The following is a 25,991-nucleotide window of genomic DNA, read 5'->3' as shown; positions in this document are numbered from 1 at the left end:
GAGATAACTGGCTAGACAGCCTGCGGGCAGGGAGGGTCTCATCCTGCGTACCAGATGGAGCTGGTAGACAGCTGCCAGAACACAGAATTGACCTGCGCCTCCATGGGCAGCTGTGAGTCCGAAATTACTCCCAGGCTGCGCAGCTGGTAATGAGGGGAAGGAGGTGTGTTTGGGTCTATATATAGAAATTTCTGGGTTTTGTGGGGCTGTAGAACTGCCTGATTTGCAGAGCTTATTTTTTAAAAAATTGTTATTAATGTTAATATTAAAGCAAGTCATGACAATAGACTTCAAATGAAATTTAAAGTTGCAATATAACTTTCTCTCTTACTACAGCATTATAAAATGTTCCTAATAATAAGCTTTAATTACACATTGCTGCCATGTTGGCCACATTTCCAGTCAATATCTAACCGTCACATTGGCTCATGAAACGTTTTCAGTCACTATACCCTGTCCATAAGCATCCTTGGGATGATGAGGGCATTTAAATGTCTTTGTTTTTCATTAATAAAGAAGGGGGGGGGGAGAGAAGAAGTCCAAATGCCGGTATGAGCAAGAAGGAAATTATTTCTTTGCATCTGAGAGTAAGATTCGGAGTCGGATCTAATAAAAGCAAGGGCCAAATTGGGAGAAACAGACTGTTTAGTGATTTTGGAGGACGGACGAAACACCTTTTCCCAAAAGTGCACTCCTGGCAGTCATGAAAATAGGAACCATGCTCTCCACAGCCTTTCCAGCATACCAGTGAAGAATTTATTCTTGCAAGGTGTGTGTCCAGTGCTACTGAAATAAAATTTTAAGAGAAACTGCCCAGAGGACGGCCGAAATTGTTTTTAAAGATGGGTGGCATCGTATAGATTTCCATTCATTTCATTTATTTGCGGAGTTGAGAATCCTTTGCCCTCCTTGCTTTTGCACCTGGGCCTCCTTTAGTGCGGCCCCCACGAGGCTACCCAGGAAGGGAGTGTGGCCCTCAGGTCCCTCGTCACCTCCCTTCGAGCTTTCCCACTGCTAACTTGGCCCTCCCCGGAGAGATGATGATGATGATGACGACGACAACAACAATAATAATACAGTGGTACCTCAGGTTAAGTACTTAATTCATTCTGGAGGTCCGTTCTTAACCTGAAACTGTTCTTAACCTGAAGCACCACGTTAGCTAATGAGGCCTCCCTCTGCTGCTGTGCCGCCACCGCACGATTTCTGTTCTCATCCTGAAGCAAAGTTCTTAACCCGAGGTACTATTTCTGGGTTAGCGAAGTCTGTAACCTGAAGCGTCTGTACCTGAAGTGTATGTAACCCGAGGTACCACTGTAGTAATGATAATAATAATAACAAATAATAATACAGCGGTGCCTCGCAAGACGAAATTAATCCGTTCCGCGAGTCTCTTCGTCTTGCGGTTTTTTCGTCTTGCAAAGCATGGCTATTAGCGGCTTAGCGGGTTTAAGAAAAAGGAAACAAACTCGCAAGACGTTTCGTTTTGCGAAGCAAGCCCATAGGGAAATTCGTCTTGCGGAACGACTCAAAAAACGGAAAACTCTTTCGTCTTGCACGTTTTTCGTCTTGCGAGGCATTCGTCTTGCGAGGTAACACTGTAATAATTATTATTATTATTCCGCCCTCCCCAGCCGAAGCTGGGCTCAGAGCGACAGTTGCATAAGATCACAATCAATTAAACGATAAGGCGGTGGGAAGTAGGGGGAGGAGAGGTGGGGAAATATTGTTAAAAAGGTGTAGTTATAGGTATATCCGTACTCAAATCTGAATTGTTAAATTGTGTTATTAGTGTTACTGTGGTTTTTGTTGTGTGTGCCTTTTGTGGTTGTTGTTTGTATTGAAAAAATGAATAAATAAATTTAATAATAATAATAATAAAATAAAATCACAATCAATTAATTAAAATACATTCTAAAATCAGTTCAATCTAAAATCCAGAGGGCAAGCAGAAAAGGGAATCTGCTCACACAAAGTCTTCATTTTGTCTCCCGCAGCCGGTGGGAAGGGCCTTTGCCATGGTGGCCAACCGGCCCCCCAACAGCCACGCCTTGGCGTCTGAGTACATCAAGTCCAGCGAGGGCGACGAGGAAATCATCAAGGTGAGCTGGGACCAGCCGGTGCTCGGCTTTCGCGGCTTTATTTTTAGCAGACAGGGTGTTGTTTGCGAGCGAAAAATAGAAGGAAGGAACCGGCTTTTCAGGGAGGGTCTTGTAGTCTTGTAGCTTTTGCAACCAGAAGGTCCCAGGTGCAAAACCCCAGCATCTCCAGGCAGGGTTGGGAGAGACGCCCTGCCTGAAGCTGCCAGTCAGTGTAGGCAGTATGGAGCTATATGCCCTGATGCTTCAGTATAAGGCAACTTCTGGTGCCTCTGCTTAAAGCAGCCCTCTTGCTCAGAACCATGAGGACTGGAGCCTTGCTTCATTTTAAGGGGGGGAATGTGTGCAGCTCTGGGGGAGAGTCCCTGCTTTGCATGCAGAAGTTCCTGGGTTCAATCCTGCCCCCCATATCTCCAGATGGGGTTGGTTTCTTCTTGAAACCCAGGAGAGCAGCTGCCAGCCAGTGTTGGCAGCACTGAGGTATGTAGACCCCAGTGACCTGGCTCTGTGGAAGGGCAGCTTCCTGTGTTCCTGTTTAAGGTCACGGTGTACATTTAAAGCACCTGCCTTCTCCTCAAGGGCTCATTTTATTTCATTTCATTTCATTTCATTTATGCTTTTCAGGTTTATACATTTCACTAATTTCACAATCGTTTTAACATTTCATAACTTTGACTTCCTTCTCCTTCTTTCCGCAGTTCCTTAAATTTATTTTTAATACCTTTTGCATATCCACTTAATTTGCTCATTTATTCATCTGCTTTAAATACCGTATTTTTCGCACCATAGGACGCACCGGACAATAGGACGCACCTTGTTTTAGAGGGGGGAGAACAAGGAAAAAAAAATCCCCCCTCTCTGCCCAGCGCCCCTTCAGCGAAGTGGCAGGAGGTGCTGCGCAGAGAGGGGGAGAATTTTCCCCCTCTTGTTTTCCCGCTCTAAAACAAGGTGTCGTTTAAGGTGCGTTCAGGTGGCTACCTTGGAAGCCTGGAGAGTGAGAGGGGTCGGTGTGCACTGACCCCTCTCACTCTCCAGGCTTCAGGTTCCTTTCAACCTGCTCTTTGGGGCTGGCGGGGGAAGCCCACCACCAGCCCCAAAGAGCAGGTCAGGGAGCAGCGGAAAGGCGCAGCGCAGAGGCTGCTGCCATAGTCGCGCATCACCTCTCCAGCTGGGAGAGGGTTGTGGGGTGCTTCTTTAGCCCCGCGCGAGCTCTTCCCGCTGGAGAGGTGACGCATGGCTATAGAGGCTCCTGCCATAGCCGCGCATCACCTCTCCAGCCGGGAGAGGGTCGCGGGGCTATGGCGTCTTCGCTCCATAGGACTCACACACATTTCCCCTTCATTTTTGAAGGGGAAAAAGTGCATCCTATAGAGCGAAAAATACGGTATATGCTCTTATAGAACTGCAGGTCATTGCAATAATCCTGCCAATGTTCTTATCTGTTTACAATTTATCAGTAAATATTCAATAAACCATTTCCATTCTTTTATAAAAAGTTTGTTAACTTGATTTCTTATTCCTCCGGTAAGTTTCTCCGCCTGTTCTGTAAGTTTTTGAATCCGTTCTTCCTTTGCTTCCCCTCAACGGTTCCTGGGAACTGTAGTTTGCCCCCTCTCAGAGCCGCAGTTCCCAGGATGCTTTGCAAGGGGAAGCCGGGTGCTGTGGCTCTGGCTTCTTTTTCGAAACATGAGGACTAGAATCTTTGCTGTTAGGGGGAAGGATTGCAGTTCAGCAACAAGGCAGTGTAGGTGAAGCTTACAGAGGAGGCTACGTACTTCCTGATTTTGCTGGACTCCAGCTCCCGTCATCCGTGGTAAAAATAAACTAAATAATAGAAATAAGTTTAAGAAAAAATTTTAGAAAAACCTAAAATTGAACAAAGCCTTAATGGGATGCTGGCTACAAACCTCGTTTCACTAAACTATTGAGTTTCCTCAGAAGGAAATAGAAAAATCATAAACTTTAAAGGACCAAAATTCAAAAAAAGGGTAGAACTCCCCAAACTTCTGGTATTATAATCCTAGGTAAAGCAAGGTTTTTCTAATTTTTCCCCTTAAACTTTTTGATTTTTATTATTTAGCTTATTTCTACAAGAGAATATTTCTAGTCGATTACTTCTCGTTTCAGGGATTTTCATTTGTTTTGTGCAATTCTCAGTTCCGTGACTGTCTTTTTTCTACCGACTCCCCTCATCCCTGGTGTCTGGCCATGCTTGATGGGACTTGGAGTCCAGCCACGTCTGGAGGGCTCCAACTTGCTCCCCCAGCCCTGATCCTCAACCGTTCCCCAACTGCCCCATCTTGCGCCGGGTTTGCCTTCTTCCTACCGGGGCAGCTTTCCTTCCCGGACTTGATGGGTGTTGTGGTTTCTCCTCTGTGACTCAGGTCTACCTCCGAGCCCGAGCCGAGGACAGGGCCCAGAACGAAAAGAGCCTCCATCAACTGAAAAGTGACGGCTGTCATCTCCAAGCGGTAATTAGCATCCTTTTAAATAATGTGTGCTGGCAAGTAGCGGGGAGGTAATTTTGCAAAACGGAAGGAGCTGGGGGCACGGACTCTCAACGGGGCACTGAAAGGTAGGGGTGTGTGTGTGTGTGTGTGTGTGTGTGCAGAAATAACAAATATTTTTGAAGTTTACTGCAGCGGCTGAAGAGGCAAGCAACTTTTCAGCTACAGCCAGAAAGGGAGGCTTGCCTCTTCAGCAGTTCGGAAAAAACCTGTTGCTACCCAGTGTATTCTTCTCCCACCAATGCACAGATTCCACCCCAGAAAAAAAATATATTTGTGCATTCTTGCTGATGCATTCTGCAAAGGGGAGTAAGGAAGGCCCTTAAGACAAGTTGCAAAAGGCAAACCTTTGTGCAGAGGAACGCCTTGTGTTGGAGCTTGGTTATAGAAATCTGCTCCGCCTAACTGGCACCAAAGGGTGTTTTCTCTCTCCCCCCCCCCTTTTGCATCAAGAAGCTCGCTGACTCACGCCCGCCTTAGAAGCGCTGCCGGATCTGAAGCCGTAATTGCTTTGCTAGCTGGAAAGTATCTGTCAGGAGTTGCCTTCTGTGTTTTGTCTGCCTGTCTTGGCCAGCTGCCTGCCTGCCACACCTCACAGCGAGGGCCTCTCCCCGCTCTGAAGTGTTTGGCGGTTCCTTTAGCAAAAGTCCCCGGCGTTTCCCAAGAGTTTTGGGAGGTCTGCAACCGCAGCCAGCCTGATGGGTTTTTGCTCGGTTCCTTCAGAGATGAGAAAGTCTGAGACGGAGAGGGTTTTTTTTTTTTTTTGACAATAATATTTATTAATTTTCAATAGACATAACAAAAAAGAAAATATGCAACAACACAATAGAGAAGTGAAAAAGGAGAAAAAAAGAATAACAAACTTAAAATTCGTAAACAGAAAAAAACCCTCAATTAATTAATTGAAATCCATTTCCATAAACATTTTAGTTGACTTCCTCTAATCTCCTCCGTCTGAATTTCCTCTTAATTTGAATGTAGCAGTTTCCAATATCATTATTTCATAAAACAATATTACAGTCGTATTCCAATTTCTTTACCTTTCTTATAGTACATTTTCTTATTTATATATTTAAGTCTAATTTAATCCTAGGCCTGATTGGTTCTTTCAAGTGGTTACATTTCTTTAATATTAGAATATTTGTTCAAATAGTCTTTAAATTTCTTCCGGTCTTCTTGGTAGTCCTTTCTGGTCGCGGATTCTCCCAGTGAGATCAGCCAGCTCCATAAATTCCATCATCTTCATCTGCCTGAGATGGAGAGGTTAGGCTGAGCCAGAGGGGGAGCAGACGAGGATTTGGCTCTGTTTATATCCCGTCTTTCCTTCGAGGAATTCCAGGGCGATGTACGGAGTGTTTCTCTCCCCCAACAAAAAAAAATTCCCCAAATTTATCTCACAACAACCCTGTGAGGTCGGCCAAGCTAAGAGGTTGTGACTGGAGTTTGTGTGTGTTTGTGTGTCGGGGGAAGAGCAGGAGTGACTGGCGTCGCTCAGGAAGCAGCAGCCCCCATGGACCCTGCTAGAAAAATGCAACCTGATAAAATGCTGCTGATAAAAGTATTGTGACTCATGCAACACGTTGGCACTTACCGTATTTTTTTGCTCTGTAAGATGCACTTCCGCATCCTACAAAGTAAGGGGAAATGTGTGTGCATTTTATGGGGCAAATGCAGGCGGGAGGTTCTGCTCAGCGCTCTCTTTAAAGAGTGTGTGGAGCGTGTGTGCAGCTCTTGGGGGCTTTTCCCCGAGGAGGGAGAAGGGCTGCCCATCTCCCTCCTCAGGGAAAAGCCCCCAAGAGCCGCACACATACGCCGCATGCAGCATAGCTGTCAACTTACAGATTTGAAAATAAGGGATCAGCAGCCAAAATAAGGGATTTTCAGAGCACATGGAGCTTCAACTTCTGAGCCCCTCCGAGCCAAAGGCAGAAAGCCCAGCCAGCAGCCAAACGAAGCCTCAAGCGGTGGTTCCCACAGCGCAGCAACCCGGCAAAGGGGATGCAGCAAGGAAAACCACTGTCACCTCTCCGCTGGGAAGCGCTGAGCAAAGGCGAGTCCCCAGGCAAGGCGGCCGATTTGATTGGCACAAGGCATGCAAGCTCCACCCCCCAGTCGTTCTCAGACTCCTTATTGGGTGAGCAACGTAGCCAAGCAACACAGGTGGAGCCTCCCTCCTCCCTGGCCGGGAGAGAGGGAGAGGAGCTGTTTCCTTTGAAACCCGGGGAATTTAAGGGACATCATCAATCCGGGACAGCAGGGATAAGGGACTTTCCCGCCAAATAAGGGACGGTTGACAGCTATGCGCGCGCTCTTTAAAGGGAGCGTGGCCCTTGAGGGAGGCTTAGCTGCGTGCAGCCTCTCCCCAGCAGGGGATGAAGGCTTCCCTTGCTTGGGAGAGGCTGCGTGTGGCTATCCCAGAAACCAGGACTGGCTTCTGGGATTCAGAATACTTTTTTTCTTGTTTTCCTCTTCCAAAAATTAGGTGCGTCTTAGAGCGAAAAATACGGTAATATACACAGAACAATAATTATACAGTGGTACCTCGGGTTATCGTTCCGGAGGTCCGTACTTAACCTGAAACTGTTCTTAACCTGAAGCACCACTTTAGCTAATGGGGCCTTCTGCTGCCACACGATTTCTGTTCTCATCCTGAATCAAAGTTCTTAACCTGAAGCACTATTTCTGGGTTAGCGGAGCCTGTAACCTGAAGCGTATATAACCTAAAGCGTATGTAACCTGAGGTACCACTGTACATACATTATCAACCACCTGAGAAAAATACAAAACATTAAACAAAGCCACAAAGACTTGCAAACTACCTAACCTAAGATGAACTTATAATGTCCAGTTTCAATAGATTTTTTTCAAATGCTTAACTCTGTCTATTAGATAAGTTAACAAAGATACTAACAAAAGGTAAGTTTGGTGATATTCACAATACCGAGAGATGCTAGTGGAGTTGTAGAAACAGGGTGCCGGCGTTTTGCACCTGTTTCGCCCTGGCAGTCCAAGTAATCAAAAGGCCGCTGTATGCCCCCGATGGGACCCTTTAACTGGGGCTTGCAGGTAGCACACTCCCAAGGTAGTTTTCCGGGCTTCTTCAGTGGTCTAACCTCAAGGTCTTGATATTGTATATTGATATTCAGTCTTATAGAGAATGCTCTTTCTTGGCTTAAGCTTAAAGAGACTGATTTGCTTAGCCTAAAGGGCCCCATCGGGGGCGAGCAGCAGCCTTTTGATTATGGTATTGTGAATATCTCCAAACTTACCTTTTGTTGGTATCTTCATGAACCCATGGACCCTGCAGCTTTGAAATGTTGAGTCCGCCATCTTGATTCAAAATGGCGCCCAAGAGTATTTGGGCCTAGAGAAAACCATGCTCCTCAGTCCCAAGGACCGCCTTGCCAAATTTGGTTCCCAAACATTAAGAGGGGTCCAAATCGCTGCACTTCCAAAAGTTTGAGTCCGCCGTTTTGTTTCCAGGTGGCTTCCCAAAATGGAGGCACTGTTGCTCCTTTGCCTCAGGAACCATCGTTCAAGTGCAGACACACACACACACACACACACAGAGAGAGCCACTTTTATTCAGTTGCATATTAACTGTACATCTCTGATGTCAATTATTATAACCGCTTATTAATAAAATAATGAAGAGATTGCTATACTGCCCTTCACTAAAAATGGTCACAGGGCAATCTGAAAAAAACAACACAAAAAAGCATTGAAATAATTGTGATAAATTGCATAAGTAATATACTTTTGAAAACTGTCCTGAAAATGGCATAACCTGTCAGCTGCTAAAACCCTGGCGATAAATATGGTTTCTTTATCTGCATGATTAAAAGGGTGTGAGAGACACCTCTGTGTGGAGTTCTGTCACGAAAAGAGATGCTGTTCTGGTCCATTTCTCCATTTTAATTTTATATTATTTGCGTGTATGTCTTTAAACACAGAAAACGCTGGACAAGCCAAACGGGATCCGTCCTCACAGAACTACCTCATTTCGCAGCGTGTCGCTATGCCAGGTCCGTGTGCGAGAGTCCGTGGTGGTGGTGGGGGTACGGTTGCCGTTCACAGGTGGCCTCCATGTCTGGAAGGAACTGAGGTTGGGGAGAAACTGGGCTGGTCACAAAAGGGCCGGCTTGTTCACTCGCTCTGACCTAGAGCTGAAGTTAGGGGAGAGAGGGGAAGCAGTGTGGTGCAATGGTTAGAGCCTCAGGCCAGTGGGGTAGGGCATCCTCACTCTGCCGCTGGGTGATTTTTGGGGGCGCCGACCTTGCAAGGAGAAGCCAGGGAAGTGAAAGCCCTGCCCCTTGCCTTGGAACTTCTTAGGGAGGAAAGATATTAATAAATGCCATGGGCAAGGTGAGCCAGCTTGCTTGTGACTCGTTTGCACGTTATTTATTATTGCATTTATACCCCATATTTTCTCCAAGGATCTCAAGGTGGCCTATGCACCTCTCCCTTTCTCTTCAGCCCGCCCCCCTCACAACAACCCTGTGAGGTAGGTTAGGCTTAGTCCGGGGTCACCCTGGTGGGGATTTGAAGCCCAGTCCGGCGCACTAACCATTGCACCACCCTGGATGTCAGCACCAAATGGGGAGATGGGAGTCCATCGTTGGCAGTTCAGGGGTGGGGAGATCTCAGGCCTGGGGGGGGGGGCTAAATGTGCCCCTCCAGGCCTCTGTGTCTGGTCTTTGCCAGCCACTCTGGGCGGCTTCCAATCGAGTATTAAAAACAATACAGTATTAAATATTAAAAACTTCCCTAAACAGGGCTGCCTTCAGGTGTCTTTAAAAAATAAGATAGCTGCTTGACATCTGGTGGGAGGGCGTTCCACAGGGAGGGTGCCACCACCGAGAAGGCCCTCTGCCTGGTTCCCTGTAACCTCACTTCTCGCAGTGAGGGAATCGCCAGAAGGCCCTCGGAGCTGGACCTCAGTGTCCGGGCAGAACGATGGGGGTGGAGACGCTCCTTCAGGTATACTGGACTGAGGCCATTTAGGGCTTTAAAGGTCAGCACCAACACTTTGAATTGTGCTCAGAAACGGACTGGGAGCCAATGTAGGTCTTTCAAGACCGGTGTTATGTGGTCCTGACGGCCGCTCCAGTCACCAGTCTAGCTGCCGCATTCTGGATTAATTGCAGTTTCTGGGTCACCTTCAAAGGTAGCCCCACATAGAGCGCATTGGAGTAGTCCAAGCAAGACATAACCAGAGCATGCACCACTCTGGCGAGACAGTCCACGGGCAGGGAGGGTCTCAGCCTGCGTACCAGATGGAGCTGGTAAACAGCTGCCCTGGACACGGATTTGACCTGCGCCTCCATGGACAGCTGTGAGTCCAGAATGACTCCCAGGCTGCGCTCCTAGTCGCTTCAGGGGCACAGTTGCCCCATTCAGGACCAGGGAGTCCCCCACACCTGCCCGCCTCCTGTCCCCCCGAAACAGTACTTCTCTCTTGTCAGGATTCAACCTCAATCTGTTGAGAGAGAGCGAAGTAGGAAACTAACCTATCATAAAAAACAAAACATCCCCTTTCATTGCTCCGCCCACTCTTGTTTCTGTCCCCGCCCACTGCTGGTGTGCGGCCCTCGGGAGGCTGCCCCCAAATGGGAAGGTGGCCCTCCGGCCGAAAAAGGTCCCCCTTGCTTAAAAACCTTACCTCTCTTCAGGATGAGCCCACGTACCCCGGAGAAGACATCTCAATAATGCGGGAGACCACCAAGAAGCTCTTCACGAAACTTCAAGAGGCTGAGAAGCGCCACCAGTCGGACAGAGCCGCTTATGAGGTCAGAACACAAGACTGGATCAAGCCAGGGGTTCCCAAACTTTTATGGGGGTCACTGCTTCCTTGGTTCCATAAGCTCATCCCCAGGGCCCGCAACCTTACCCTACAAAAATCATGATTGAAAACTGCAGTTTGAGCTACCTGCTCAGGAAGCTCATAACGCAATAACATTCAAAGCAGTCGCAATCAATTGCACATTTCTTCAAAATCCAGTTCATAATAATAATAATAATAATAATAAAAATTTATTTATACCCTGCCCTTCCTGGTTCAGAAACTGGGCTCAGGGCGGCTAACAACAAATTTAAAAGACTTAACTGTAAAAGCAGCATAAAATACAGTATACAAACATGAATAACAATAAAATTCAAAGTTCAGAAATCAATTTAGATAATCCGTGGGGCTAGCTGGCTGAATTGGTCCTACTTGGGCCAGTGAGGAGGCCAGGGGAGAATTAGCTGTGGGGTCTCAGAGCGGGTGGTCTTCATAAAAGGGGAGGGAAGAGAAGGGAGATAAAAGATCAAGCTGAGTTCAAATTAAAGGCCAGGCGGAATAGCTCTGTCTTACAGGCCCGGCGGAAGGAGGTTAAATCCTGAATACAGTTTAGCTTGAGTAATTCAACAAAATTGATGAACTTGATCCAGGGATAGCAGTTTTCCAAAGTGTGACAGTTATTTACACCTCCGGCACCCCGGTGTAGGGCTGGTTGATACCTGGCTTTCAGCATTGCGATATATCACCAGCTAAACATTGCAATATGCAGTCGTGCCTTGGGTCCCGGACATTTTGGCTCCCGGACGATTGAAACCTGGAAGCGAGAGTTCTGGTTTCCGAACGCTCGTTTGGAACCTGAACCTCTGGCGGGGCTTCCTGCAGCCAATCAGAAGCTGCAATTTGGTTTTCAAATGTTTTGGAAGTCGAACGGCCTTCCGGAACGGATTCCGTTCAACTTCCAAGGTACGACTGTACTGATATATCTGTCAGGAGCTCGGCCTACACACGAGTAGGACCCTGGTAGAGACACAAGCCCGACCGGCATGTACTCTCCCTCCTGGTCGAACTTTTGGGAGCTTCATAAGCTTTCTTCAGCCTGAACATCACAGCGACCGATGCCAAGCGACACCGGCACACTTAGGGATCCGCAGAGTTTGTGCATCATGCGTGACAGACCTCAGCAACTCAGCATTTGGGCTAATCTACTTTCTTTACATATAAACACACACGGAGCACTGCAACATGGCTCCCCCTTTCTCTAGCATCAGACAGCAAAGAGAAAAAGGACAAAGGACAATAGTCCCACTTCACGGAACACAGCAACACAAACATCCTGTCTGCGTCACTTCCCACTCTGTGGAGTCAAAACATACACCGTCATGTGAAAAATAAAATCCCATGACTGCAATCACGGAGCAGGAATTCTAACAATATCACGGTGTCTGAAATAAGGACAGAGCTATGCAGAGCATTGCCTGGCTTCATAATAATAATAATAATAATAATTTATTATTTATACCCCGCCCATCTGGCTGGGCTTCCCCAGCCATTCTGGGCGGCTTCCAACAAAACGCTAAAATACAATAACCTATTAAATATTAAAAGCTTCCCTAACCAGCGCCTGCCAACCTAGCAGTTCGAAAGCACCTCCGGGTGCAAGTAGATAAATAGGGACCGCTTACCAGCGGGAAGGTAAACGGCGTTTCCGTGTGCGGCTCTGGCTCGCCAGAGCAGCGATGTCACGCTGGCCACGTGACCCGGAAGTGTCTCCGGACAGCGCTGGCCCCTGGCCTCTTAAGTGAGATGGGCGCACAACCCCAGAGTCTGTCAAGACTGGCCCGTACGGGCAGGGGTACCTTTACCTTTACCTTTTTAAACAGGGCTGCCTTCAGATGTCTTCTAAAAGTTTGGTAGTTGTTTTTCTCTTTGACATCTGCTGGGAGGGCGTTCCACAGGGCAGGTGCCACCACCGAGAAGGCCCTCTGCCTGGTTCCCTGTAACTTGGCTTCTCGCAGGGAGGGAACCGCCAGAAGGCCCTCGGACCTCAGTGTCTGGGCAGAACGATGGAGGTGGAGACGCTCCTTCAAGTCTACTGGACTGAGGCCGTTTAGGGCTTTAAAAATCAACACCAACACTTCGAATTGTGCTCAGAAACGTACTGGGAGCCAGTGTAGGTCTTTCAAGACGAGTGTTATGTGGTCTTGGCCACTCCCAGTCACCAGTCTAGCTGCCACATTCTGGATTATTTGTAGTTTCCAGGTCACCTTCAAAGGTAACCCCACGTAGAGCGCATTGCAGTAGTCATGGTTTTCCCTGCATCACGCACAGTGACACACATCATCCCTCCTCGAACCCTGCTGGGTAATCTCCCCTCTCCCCCAGGAGTGGTTCTGTCCACTTTGAGAACCATTGATCTGGCCCAACATCCTCTCTTAAGCAACACCTGGGAGGCCCGTGGTTCTGCATCCTTGACCGTGGTTGCAAGGACCACCCTCTCTGAGGCTGCGCTGCCGGTTGGATGAGATGCTTGAGCTGATGGCCAGGGAAGGGACCCCTTGTCATGGCCTCCACATTGATGGTTGCCAGCCTTTTGGGGTGAACCATGCAATTTCGCTAGCCGTGTGTGTGTGTGAAACGGTCGACATGCATGCAAAAGTGCCCCCTCTCCCTTCTTCTTGCAGACGTCCATTTCCCATTATCGGAGGGAAGCCGAACATTCGGGAGCAGCTCTCAGGAGGGCGGAACTGGATTTGGAAGAGAAGGATTTGAAGCTGGAGGAGCTGCAGAGACTCCTGACAGGGATGGAAAAGGTACTTTTGCTTGATGGAAGACGCCGGCGGTTGTCCGCAGGGCAGATTGGCGCAGCGAAAGCCGTTGTGCCGCTGGGCCAAAATTAAGAGAGGGTGCAAATTTGCTTGGTTTGGTGATGCATCTAATTGTACCTTTTGTTTAATTCAGAACCCTCTTTTCTCTAGTTGTCTTTTATTTGAAGTGGCCCTTGCAAGCAGAAGATAGCATTAAAAACAGTCTAGCAAACTTATCAGAGACCAAACAATTCTTTAGACCCTGGAAAGGAGCAGCCGTAGACCAGAATGCCTTTAAAAAAATAAAATAAAAAATGTAACAATACCATTCAACCCAAAACGTGCTGGTTTACAGCTTAAAAGATTAGGACTAGCCGCCTGAGAAACCGTTTCTATCCAAATGTGATTTTGTGCTGTGGGTTAAACCACAGAGCCCAGGGCTTGCCGATCAGAAGGTCGGTGGTTCGAGTCCCGACAGGGTGAGCGCCCATTGCTCGGTCCCTGCTCCTGCCCACCTAGCAGTTCGAAAGCACGTCAAAGTGCAAGTAGATCAATAGGTCCCGCTCCGGCGGGAAGGTAAACGGCGTTTCTGTGCGCTGCTCTGGTTCGCCAGAAGCGGCTTAGTCATGCTGGCCACATGACCTGGAAGCTGTACGCCAGCTCCCTCGGCCAATAAAGCGAGATGAGTGCCACAACCCCAGAGTCGGCCACGACTGGGCCTAATGGTCAGGGGTCCCTTTACCTTTACTTTAAGGGGTCTCTATGGGAGTGTATTGTATTTTTAAAATGGGGTATCAGAGTTTTTAGGCAGCTAACCAGGCTGGGATAGCAGGCTTGTTGGTTTTGAATGTCTTGTGTAGATTTTTTCCCCTTCCAATTTCCTTGTTCTGTATGGGACAATAACAATAAAGATTATCGTATCGTAAAGCAGCATTTCCCAAACTTGGGCCTCCAGCAGTTTTTAGGACTACAACTCCCATCATCCCTAGCTAGCAGGGATGATGGGAATGGGAGTCCAAAAACAGCCGGAGACCCAAGGCTGGGAAATACTGGCTTAAAGTACCCACACCTGCACAGAATGGGAATCTAAGAAGAAGAGTGGCCCTTTTCACCATCTGTGAATCCGCCTCGTCCTCTTTTAAAAAGACATTCAAGTTGGCAGGTGTCGCTGCCTCTAGCGAGAGCAAATTATGTGTGTACTGTGGGTCAGGAATACTGCCCAGCCCTACGGCGTTCCCCTCCCTAGGCGTAGCTTTTCGGGTTTTTTGCAAGGCCTGCTGCCGGATCTGAGAGCCTCACGGCAGCCACCTTAACCCCGCTTGCCCTTCTCTCCCCGTTGCAGGAGCACAAAACTCTGCTGCAGAAGATGAGAGACGACGAGTCGGAGCTGGAGCAGCTGCGCAGCGTCGAGAAAGACAAAGTTGCCGAGCAGGAAAGGTGAGAGGGTTGAGCCCCAGGCGGGGATCTGTGGGGCTGGGGCCTTGTGTCTGACTTGCGTCCAGTAGGGTTTTGCGACGGATAGCATAGAACAGGGCATGGGATGGGAGGAGAGATAATAAGCAGATCCCCATTTGCATACGGGTTACATTCCGAGGCACAACACGTTTAAGTGAAATCACATATATTGGAACACCATAGGGAAAACCGCCAAATACCCTCCAAACTTTTGGAAAACCCTTTTAAAAAACCAAAAACCCCCCACCAAACTCCACTGTGATCACTCCTTGCTCAAACTCCCAATGCTCCACAGGCCTCAAAGTTCAGTGCTGGGATTGCTACATGTTATTTTTGAGTGATTAATAAATCATTAATAATAATAATAATAATAATAATATTTTATACCCCACCCTCCCCGGCCAGAGATGGGCTAGGGTGGCTAACACCAGTAAAATTAGAATAAAAACATAATAGGGGAAAAACAACAACAATTTAAAATACAGGTTAAAATGCAATTTAAAAAGCAGCCTCATTTTAAAAGTAGTCCATAGATCAAAACCATAAGGGGAGGGAAACATAAGGGTCAGACCGAGTCCAAACCAAAGGCCAGGTGGAACAGCTCTGTCTTGCAGGCCCTGCAGAAAGATGTCAAGTCCCGCAGGGCCCTAGTCTCTTGGGACAGAGTGTTCCACCAAGTTGGGGCCAGTACTGAAAAGGCCCTGGCCCTAGTTAATAATAATAATAATAATAATAATAATAATAATAATAATAATAATATAATAACAATAAATTTTATTTATACCCCGCCCTCCCCAGCCAAGACCGGGCTCAGGGCGGCTAACAACCAATAATAAAAACAAGTTGATTAAAATACAATTTAAAAGATTAAGATACAACATTAAAACAATTAGGGAGCAATCTCTTCATAGGAGGAGAAAGGAAAAAGAAAGAGGGGGAGGGAATCAAACTGATTCTGAGCCAAAGGCCAGGTGGAACAACTCTGTCTGACAGGCCCTGCAGAAAGAAATCAGATCCTGCAGGGCCCTGGTCTCATGAGACAGAGCGTTCCACCAGGCCGGGGCCAGTACTGAAAAGGCCCTGGCTCTGGTTGAGGCTAATCTAACTTCCTTAGTTGAGACCAATCTTGCTACTTGGGACCTCCCTAGTGTTGTCATGGGGCCGTTTTTGTGCTCCTACGGGGCTGTTTCCGCCCCCTTTTATGCTGCGCCCGAGTTCGCAGCAATGCACGTATGTGCCCCGAGAGCGCGTAAATGAGGAGCTGGCCGTGCAGCCGCTTTTCAAGCTGGAACGAAAAGCGGGATCTTACGAAACTGGCTTTTGCATAACCTGTGGCCTCTTTCTTTGTCCTTCTTCTTCGTCCTCCTGCTCTCAGGTCGGCCAAACTGGAGAAGGAAGTTGCCACTTTGCGGGAAAAGATACACCACTTGGATGACATGCTCAAGAGCCAGCAGAGGAAGGTCCGGCAGATGATTGAGCAGGTGGGTGCTGGGGATGAGCTGTGCGCTGCGGCTACGATGGAGCGTTTTGGGGGCCTTGTCCCCTTCCTGAGTTTTGGGTTATGCAACCTGCTTCTTTCTCCTTCCTCCACTCTTACCCCTCCGCTTGCCGGCAGCGTGACATCCTGCTGTCTCCAGAGGTAATGTTGTGCTAGACCCGAGCGTAATGCAAAGAGCAGGATGAGTCCAGCGTCCTTGTTCCCACTCTGCTCTCAGCCAACTCCTTCCCTGCCTAGCTTCCTGCTTAACAACCAGTACGAGGGGGGGCCCTGCCTGTTCGCTTCCTCCTCACCCTTTGTCATGGTCCGGTTCATGGGGGATCAAAGTCCCGGCAGGGGATGTCAGGACCGGGGACAAGATGGCGGGGTGGGAGCAGGAACGGGGGTCCAGAAGCCAGGAGTCAGGAAGCCAAGAGTCCGAGAGCCGGGAGTCAAGAAGCCCAAGGGTCCGAGGGTCAGGAAGCAAGGAGTCACAAAGTCAAGGGTCCGAGAATCAAGAAGCAAGGAGTCACAAAGTCAGGGGTCCGAGTATCAAGAAGCAAGGAGTCACGAAGTCAGGGGTCAGAGGATCAAGAAGCAAGGAGTCACGATGTCAGGGGTCCGAGGATCAAGAAGCAAGGAGTCATGAAGTCAGGGGTCCGAGGATCAAGAAGCAAGGAGTCACAAAGTCATGGGTCAGAGGATCAAGAAGCAAGGAGTCATGAAGTCAGGGGTCCGAGGATCAAGAAGCAAGGAGTCACGAAGTCAGGGGTCCGAGGGTCAAGAAGCAAGGAGTCACAAAGTCAGGGGTCCGAGGGTGAAGAAGCAAGGAGTCACAAAGTCAGGGGTCCGAGGGTGAAGAAGCAAGGAGTCACAAAGTCAGGGGTCCGAGGGTCAAGAAGCAAGGAGTCACAAAGTCAAGGGTCCGAGGGTCAAGAAGAAAGGAGTCACAAAGTCAGGGGTCCGAGGGTCAAGAAGAAAGGAGTCACAAAGTCAGGGGTCCGAGGGTCAAGAAGAAAGGAGTCACAAAGTCAGGGGTCCGAGGGTCAAGAAGCAAGGAGTCACAAAGTCAAGGGTCCGAGAATCAAGAAGCAAGGAGTCACGAAGTCAGGGGTCCGAGGGTCAGGAAGCAAGGAGTCAAGAAGTCAGGGGTCCGAGAAACAAGAAGCAAGGAGTCACAAAGTCAGGGGTCTGAGGGTGAAGAAGCAAGGAGTCACAAAGTCAGGGGTCAGAGGATCAAGAAGCAAGGAGTCACAAAGTCAGGGGTCCGAGGGTCAAGAAGCAAGGAGTCATGAAGTCAGGGGTCCGAGGATCAAGAAGCAAGGAGTCACAAAGTCATGGGTCAGAGGATCAAGAAGCAAGGAGTCATGAAGTCAGGGGTCAGAGGATCAAGAAGCAAGGAGTCACGATGTCAGGGGTCCGAGGATCAAGAAGCAAGGAGTCACAAAGTCAGGGGTCAGAGGATCAAGAAGCAAGGAGTCACAAAGTCAGGGGTCCGAGGGTCAAGAAGCAAGGAGTCACAAAGTCAGGGGTCAGAGGATCAAGAAGCAAGGAGTCACAAAGTCAGGGGATCAAGAAGCAAGGAGTCACGATGTCAGGGGTCCGAGGGTCAAGAAGCAAGGAGTCACAAAGTCAGGGGTCCGAGGGTGAAGAAGCAAGGAGTCAAGAAGTCAAGGGTCAGAGGATCAAGAAGCCCAAGGTTCAAGGATCAGGAAGCAAGAAGCCAAACGCAGCAAGGCAGGGAATGTGTTGCTGTGGCCAAGAGCCGAAGGGAAAATGCTGCCCTTATATCCCTTCCCGGCTCTTGCCACCAGGTGCAGCGAGTTACCAATCGGCCTCACCTGTGTGGCCGCGTCTTGCCTCTCCAGAGCAAACTTAGGAAGGCCCCAGTCCTGCGAAGCCCTACTGGTCACAGGGCCCGGCTCCTGCACGCACACCTGACACCCTTGGTCTCAGCATTGCCCCTTGTAGAACTGGGCAGGTAGGAGGAAGAAGGGGCGGAAGTAGAGGAAGTTGGCTCCGCCTCCTGTTGACACAGGCTCCACCCCTGTTGACACTGGCTCCGCCTCCCGTTAGCTCTGGCTCCGCCTCCCGTTGGGATTATTTCTCTGCCTTCTTCCCCACCAGTCCCAATCGGCACCAGGCCGCCACTGGGAGTAACCCAAAAGAGAATTTTTGCGTATCTGCTCTTACCTATTTTACTCCGGAGAGTTTATATGTCACTTGAATGTGAAAAAGCTAATTGGACCACAAAGCAGATTACAGAGACAATAAAGCAAGGGAATTATCTGTTTTTCAAAAACCTGTTGAACAATTCTTTAAAACCTTCAAAAAAATAGTTAATGGAGAGCTATAAAAAGCCATATTAAAACACATGTCAATGCTCTGCATGTCTGGATAGGCTTGTCTTCGTACATTTGTAAGTCTAGACGGTGAAAGTGAGCTAACAGCCAAACATAACAGAAACCAGATGGTAAGATTAACAAATAAAAATGAGAGAGTCTCTCCGCCTTTAAAACCAGCCGTGTGTGTATCTCCCTGACTTGGGAAAGAGTTAACTCTTAAGCCCTGTGCCAATTAATTTGGCTTCTGTTTGATTTAAAACTGACCTCCCATCTTTTGAGTGACTCACACCTCAAAAGGACTCCTGTAACTAAGCCCTTTTCATGGAGGTGTCTGGGGCTGATGCAGTGATGATTTTCTTTCTCTCTCTCTCTCTCTCTCTCTGAAAGTTCTGCAAATCGCCAGAGGATTAGGGATTCAAACTTAAATTGTGTTAGAAAAACCTTTGGAGCCTCCCAGCTGGTCGTTAGGACAACTTTGCAACTTACGGGCTTTGAGTTTCCTTCTTTCCTCTTCCCTCCCAATCGGTTTTCCTTGTGTGTTGCGACTTTTTAGATTCTAAGCCTATGGGGAGGGGCTGTTGCATTTTTAAAATGATTTATAAGCTGCTCTAGGAGCCCAATTAATCAAGCAGCATGCATTAACTACAGAGAGAGAGAGAGAGAGTGTTTTCAGACATTTCTGTGTCATCGGTGGTAGTGGATTACAGCTGCATTCCTGACCTTTGACCCTGTGGGCTGCTGGGAGTTGAAGTCCAGCAACATCGGGAGCTTTCTGCCGATTCCTCACTCCTCCTTTGACAGCTGTGGCCCCACTTCATGGGAGTTGAAGTTGGATGTTGCATCTTTGCTTTGAGATCTGTCTGTCTCTCTCCCACCTTCCCCAAGATTACAGATCCCACTTTCTCTGGGGGTGGGGGTGCTAGTTTTAAACCCCTGGTGTAACTTAAAAGGTAAAGGGACCCCTGACCATTAGGTCCAGTCGTGGCCGACTCGGGTTGCTCATCTCGCTTTATTGGCCGAGGGAGCCAGCGTACAGCTTCTGGGTCATGTGGCCAGCATGACTAAGCCGCTTCTGGCGAACCAGAGCAGCGCACGGAAACGCCGTTTACCTTCCCGCTGGAGCGGTACCTATTTATCTGCTTGCACTTTGATGTGCTTTCGAACTGCTAGGTTGGCAGGAGCTGGGACTGAGCAACGGGAGCTCACCCCGTCACAGGGATTCGAACTGCCGACCTTCTGATTGGCAAGTCCTAGGCTCTGTGGTTTAACCCACAGCGCCACCCGCGTCCCTGGTGCAACTTAACCTGGGCCTTTTGGGGGTATGTTTGCAGCTAGCGTCTCCTTTTCTGGAAACTCCAGGGCTGTTCATTTCTAACAATCCTCCTTCTCCACAGCTTCAAAACTCCAAGACTGTGATTCAGTCCAAAGACACAATCATCCAAGAACTCAAAGAACGTGTGGCCTACCTGGAGGCTGAGGTAGGCAGCCATTTTCATTAAAGTTCCTAATCCAATTGCCTGCAAGATGTTGTCATTAAAAGGCCTAGGTTTTCTCATGAGTTGTTTTTCTATGCATTGAGTAGGGCTATCATTGGCTGCAAACCCATATACAGTGGTGCCCCGCAAGACGAATGCCTCGCAAGACGGAAAACCCGCTAGACGAAAGGGTTTTCCGTTTTGGAGGTGCTTCGCAAAACAAATTTCCTATGGGCTTGCTTCGCAAGACGAAAATGTCTTGCGAGTTTCTGCGGTCCCCCCCCCTTTTTCTCCCCTTTTTCTAAGCCGCTAAGCCGCTTATCAGCTGATCCGCTAAGCCGCTTATCAGCTGATCCGCTAAGCCGCTTAACAGCTGATCCGCTAAGCCCCTAAGCCGCTAATAGCGCTAATCCGCTAAGCCGCTAATGGGCTTGCTTCGCAAGACGAAAAAACCGCTAGACGAAGAGACTCGCGGAACGGATTCTTTTCGTCTTGCGAGGCCCCACTGTAGTCCCCTTTTAGCGCCATCCAGTGCAGTCCCCTATCAGCTCACCTTGTGATCATATTTCTCCCTACGATGTTTGTGCATTTGGCTCCAGATTATTACAATTTTATCCAACGTTAGTCCTACTAGGACTCATTGAAATCAACATGCCTAGCTTAGGTTTGCTAATTTAGGCAGAGGTCTACGCTGAGTAGGGCACCACCCCTGAAGCCCACATTTTGGATGCTCTCCTTACGTACAATATACTCTTTTAAAAACGTAAAATGCACCGCTAATACTTCTCAGTGCATTCGCCTGTAAAAACAAGGCATGGCATACGCAGCCTTAAAAAAAGACCCGGTTTTTGCACGTGCTTTAAGGCTGCATACACAGCCTTAAAAACACCTATTTTTTCACATCCTTTCCCATCGTGAAATCTGGAGAAAATGCGTCATCCAATTTTGGAGTAGGGCGGGGTGTTTGCATTTCGATTTTGCAAGTTGGCAATCTGGGTGGTGAAAGACCAAGCGCATTCCTTGCCCCAGAAGAGCCCTTGGCTGCCCCCTGGTGGGGTGTTTGCGGTGCCACGGGAATGTCAGCCGGGTCCAGAGCAGACTCTTGCAACCTGACTCTCCAGGTGTGTTGAAGGGACACACACAGGCATGAAACTGACTTGCAGGTGGGACTGCTGTCCCTCCCCGCCAAAATGAGCATCAAAGCAGATCAAACAGCGCCATCAAAGAGGAATTTAATGCACATTTTGCCAGTTTCTGCCAAATGCGTAGTTTTTCTCTTGCCACGTCCAGACCATGATGCTTTGCTGCCGTTACTGAAATGCCGTTTGTTCTTCCATTGGTTCAGACCAGTTCTGTCTGCCTCCCTTTTCCCCGAGCGAAATGTTGCCGGTATAATGAACATGCCCCTCTTTTTAATACGGTTTTAGAGCTGGAAGCCCCCCACCCCCAGTTCATTTAGAGCAGCCCTCTGCAGTTCAGTGACATCATCCCTTTCACTCTCGTGTTTGCTCCCTTCAGAACCTTGAGATGCACGACCGCATGGAGCACCTCATTGAAAAGCAGGCCCAGAGCTCCGGGGTCCACAATGCAAGGCCCCGCTCCAAATCAGAGTATGTCAGCAGGTGAGCGGCTGGGAAGAGGGGGCGGGGTGGAAGGGTTGCCACCTGCCCTTTAGGGGCAGTGGCATCCGGCCTGGGTTGGAATAATAATAATAATAATAATAATTAATAATTAAAATATATATATTATTTGTATCCTGCCCTCCCCGGCCGAAGCTGGGCTCAGAGTGGCTAACATCATAATAAATAAGACAATATGCATAATACAATATACAATATGCAAATAAAATAACATTCAACATTCATTAGAATAATATAGAATACAGTGGTACCTTGGGTTACAGATGCTTCAGGTTAAAGATGCTTCAGGTTACAGACGCTTCAGGTTACAGACCCAGAAATAGTACCTCGGGTTAAGAACTTTGCTTCAGGATGAGAACAGAAAATGTGTGATGGCGGTGCGGCAGCAGCAGGAGGAGGCCCCATTAGCTAAAGTGGTGCTTCAGGTTAAGAATAGTCTCAGGTTAAGAATGGACCTCCAGATCGAATTAGGTTTGTAAGCTGAGGTACCACTGTAATATTAAATATCAGCATCTCAAGATTAAACAGAAATGCACTCTTAACAGTTAAAATAAGTAATTTCCCAACTCCAGTCAATAAAACAACAGCAAGCCACAGTACACAACATAATGCAGTACAAAATGAGAAGCAGAGACTGGAGGGTGGGGCAAGGCAGGTGGAAAGAGGCCTTGCCTGGTGGGGTCTTGCCCCTCACCCCCTACACTCTCTGAGCCATGAGCTGCTTTTGTGCACCCCTCTTCTATTCCCCCTCCCCAAAGCGACTTGCACGTTCCTAAAATGCGAATTGCTTAACACGCCTTCAAAGCGATGGGCCAGAATCCCTAGGAAGTGCTCACCCGCACATTCTGTGTCCAGGGCAGCTGTCTACCAGCACCATCTGGTACGCAGGATGAGACCCTCCCTGCCCGCGGACTGCCTCTCCAGAGTGGTGCATGCTCTGGTTATCTCCTGCTTGGGCTACTGCAATGCGCTGTACGTGGGGCTACCTTTGAAGGTGACCCAGAAACCACAACTAATCCAGAATGCGGCAGCTAGACTGGTGACTGGGAGCGGCCACCGAGACCACATAACACCGGTCTGGAAAGACCTACATTGGCTCCCAGTACATTTCTGAGCACAATTCAAAGTGTCGGTGCTGACCTTGAAAGCCCTAAACGGCCTCGGCCCAGTAGACCTGAAGGAGCGTCTCCACCTCCATTGTTCTGCCCGGATACTGAGGTCCAGCTCCGAGGGCCTTCTGGCTGTTCCCTCGCTGTGAGAAGCCAAGTTACAGGGAACCAGGCAGAGGGCCTTCTTGGTGGTGGCGCCCGCCCTGTGGAACGCCCTCCCATCAGATGTCAAAGAGAAAAACAACTACCAAACTTTTAGAAGACATCTGAAGGCAGCCCTGTTTAGGGAAGCTTTTAATGTTTAATAGGTTATTGTATTTTAGTGTTTTGTTGGATGCCGCCCAGAGTGGTGGGGTATAAATAATAAATTATTATTATTATTATTATTCAGTTCACTGCAAAAAGCTAGAAGTCCTACCCACTCACTGCAGAACATACCTTGGAAGGGGCATGGCTCCCTGGGGGGGCAAGCAGAATGTCCCCAGCATCTCCCATTAGGGCCGGGATACAGAGTCTTGCCTGAAACCCCGGAGAGGCGCTGCCAATCAGTGTTGACGATGGTGAGCAGATTGGCAAGGCAGCGTCCTGTGTTCCTATTTGAACCCTTGAACCTATTTGAACCCATGGGGACTGGGATCTTGACATTCCCCAAGTGAAGGTACGCAGGCAGCAACCTCCAAGTAGGCCCATGTGAGCGAAAGGCCATCCTTATGTTGGCATGCAGACAAGGAAATGGGGGCAATTGGCAGGCCCCCAGCTGGCTCCAGCCCACTGATCGGCGTGCCGGGCGAACTCCAGTCCTTGGGGCTGCATGAATCTGCGGCCCGAGCTTCAGAAGCCAGGGCATGCGACTCAGCAGAGATAACGCTGCACAAACAGAAGTGGCCGGAGAGGCTGTGTGAGCATATTTGCAAGCAGCTTGTTCAGTGCACCATATTTTTCACTCTATAAGATGCACTTTTCCCCTTCTAAAAAGTAAGGGGAAATGTTTGTGTGTCTTATGGAGCGAATGCAGGCTGCGCAGCTTTCGCTGAAACCAGGAGAGCAAGAGGGATCGATCCCCCTTTCTCTCCTAGCTTCGCTTCACTGGAGAGGTGCTGCGCAGAGAGGGAAAGAACATTTTTTTTCTTGTCCTCCTCCTCTAAAACTAGGTGTGTCTTATGGTCGGGTGAGTCTTATAGAGCGAAAAATACGGTAAGGTAAAGGGACCCCTGACCATTAGGTCCAGTTGTGGCCAACTCTGGGGTTGCGGCGCTCATCTCGCTTTACTGGCCGAGGGAGCCGGCATACAGCTTCCAGGTCATGTGGCCAGCATGACTAAGCCGCTTCTGGTGAACCAGAGCAGCGCACAGAAACGCCGTTTACCTTCCCACCGGAGCGGTACCTATTGATCTACTTGCACTTTGACGTGCTTTCGAACTGCTAGGTTGGCAGGAGCAGGGACCGAGCAACGGGAGCTCACCCCGTCGCAGGGATTTGAACCGCTGACCTTCTGATCAGCAAGCCCTAGGCTCTGTGGTTTAACCCACAGTGCCACCCGTGTCCCTAGTGCTGCCCGTGTCCCTGAAAAATACGGAACATCAGGACAAAAGGAAACATGTCTGATCTCCGTGTCCAAAGCAAGTCAGCTAAAGCAAAAGCTATACACAAATTTTCCAGCAAGCTGTGCTGGAGTGTAAACAGGCATGTGACACACAACAGTCATTCCTGTTGCTCAAGGTGGAACGGAATATCCCAACACCTTTACCTCCACGTTTCCTAATGTCGGCTTATTCTCTCTCTCTCCTGCAGCAAACGGCTCACCAAGTCTCCAGGCCCCAAACCTTTGCCTCTCATCCGAGTGCTGGAAACATGAACTCAAACTCCTCTCCTCCGCTCCCCGCTCCCCGAAAAAGGAACCCTCTGCAAGCTCGCCGGGCCCTTAGTCCATCGCCAGCTGCTTCGCCCTTGCTGCTCACTCCCCAGAGGCAGACAACTCCCTTGTAGCATGCGGTGGGACTCTCTGGGTTGCCCCATCCGCCCAGCAGCACGGCCTGCTTGAAGCCGCAAAAAAAAGAAAAAAAGGAGGATTTTCTGAAAAGGGGTTTGATCGGGACGGGACATGAGGACGTTTGAAGGCCAAAAGGACGCTTTTGCCCCACCCAAAGGCCGCAAGAAGGAACCTTTGCATTTCTTGCAATTGATCTGTAAGGCTGGTCCCTTTTTGGAAAGAAAGTGCCTTTTTAGTAATTATATATATAATTATATACGTCGTGTATATATATGGCTATTAGCTCCGTCCAGTGCTAGGACGTTCAGTTTTTATCCCCGTTCAAGCCAGTACGCCTATCAAGGGTTGTTTTCAGATTATTAATAACAGTGTAAAGGCGCATTGGGTTGGACAAAGTTGAGGAGGTTTCTTGTCCTGGTTTCTTGCCTCTTCTCGCCTCTGAAAGAATATGTTTCAGCGACTGCCCATCCACCTCTCAGGCCGCGAGTGAACTTCTCCCGTCAAACTCGGCCTAGCCCCCTAGAGAACAGAGATTACCCCATGTCTGCATTTAACTCTGTCGGTTGCCCACGCCGCACCGTGGCAGAACGTAGAGGATCGACTCGTATAATGTAATCTAGCATTGTGTGAATGTAGAAATAAATACTGAGTTGAGTGTTTAAAAAAAAAGAGGAGGTGTTTCATATGCATTAAGCAGGGGTCAGCAAATTTTTTCAGCAGGGGGCCAGTCCACTGTCTCTCAGACCTTGTGGGGGGCCGGTCTATGTTTTTTGGGGGGAAATGAACGAATTCCTATACCCCACAAATAATCCAGAGATGCATATTAAATAATAGGGCACATTCTACTCATGTAAAAACATGCTGATTCCTGGACCGCCCGCAGGCTGGATTTAGAAGGCGATTCGGCTGGATCTGGCCCCCCGGACCTTAGTTTGCCTAAGTAAAGGGACCCCTGACCATTCAGTTGCGGAGGACTCGGGGGTTGCGGTGCTCATCTCGCTTTAGTGGCCGAGGGAGCCAGTGTTTGTCCACAGACATGTGGCCAGCATGACAAAGCCGCTTCTGGTGAACCAGAGCAACACACGGAAACGCCATTTATCTTCCCGCTGGAGTGGTACCTATTTATCTACTTGCACTTTGATGTGCTTTCGAACTGCTAGGTTGGCAGGAGCTGGGACCGAGCAACAGGAGCTCACCCTGTCGCAGGGATTCGAACCGCCAGCCTTCTGATCGGCAAGCCCAAGAGGCTCAGTGGTTTAGACCACAGCGCCAGCCACGTCCTTTTAGTTTGCCTACCCATGCATTAAA

At 48.8% G+C, this 25,991-nt stretch overlaps 1 protein-coding gene and 1 long non-coding RNA gene across 4 annotated transcripts in view; both read left to right on the top strand.

Annotated features, from left to right (window-relative positions):
• The window catches only part of TUFT1 (tuftelin 1), a 59,184-nt gene extending 34,609 nt beyond the window's left edge, over positions 1-24,575 (top strand). For 2 of the 3 annotated variants that reach the window (XM_079958284.1, XM_079958286.1), the window contains exons 3-12: positions 1,998-2,102; positions 4,484-4,570; positions 8,560-8,631; positions 10,279-10,395; positions 13,070-13,198; positions 14,535-14,629; positions 16,023-16,128; positions 19,864-19,947; positions 21,463-21,566; positions 24,485-24,575. In XM_079958284.1, coding sequence (XP_079814410.1) covers positions 1,998-2,102; positions 4,484-4,570; positions 8,560-8,631; positions 10,279-10,395; positions 13,070-13,198; positions 14,535-14,629; positions 16,023-16,128; positions 19,864-19,947; positions 21,463-21,566; positions 24,485-24,548 — 963 coding nt within the window. In that variant the 3' untranslated portion in view covers positions 24,549-24,575. The remainder of the gene's footprint in view (positions 1-1,997; positions 2,103-4,483; positions 4,571-8,559; positions 8,632-10,278; positions 10,396-13,069; positions 13,199-14,534; positions 14,630-16,022; positions 16,129-19,863; positions 19,948-21,462; positions 21,567-24,484) is intronic. The other variant, XM_079958285.1, reaches the window with a different exon arrangement.
• Positions 16,135-19,854, top strand: LOC307205870. The gene is made up of 3 exons (XR_013834139.1): positions 16,135-17,230; positions 17,818-17,878; positions 17,949-19,854. It is a non-coding gene; the product is annotated as an uncharacterized lncRNA (long non-coding RNA).
• Positions 24,576-25,991: the final 1,416 nt, after the last annotated feature.

The sequence above is a fragment of the Podarcis cretensis genome (assembly GCF_951804945.1).
Source record: "Podarcis cretensis genome assembly, chromosome: 16".
Taxonomy (NCBI): Eukaryota; Metazoa; Chordata; class Lepidosauria; order Squamata; family Lacertidae; genus Podarcis; species Podarcis cretensis.
This window is presented reverse-complemented; position numbering and strand designations above follow the sequence as displayed.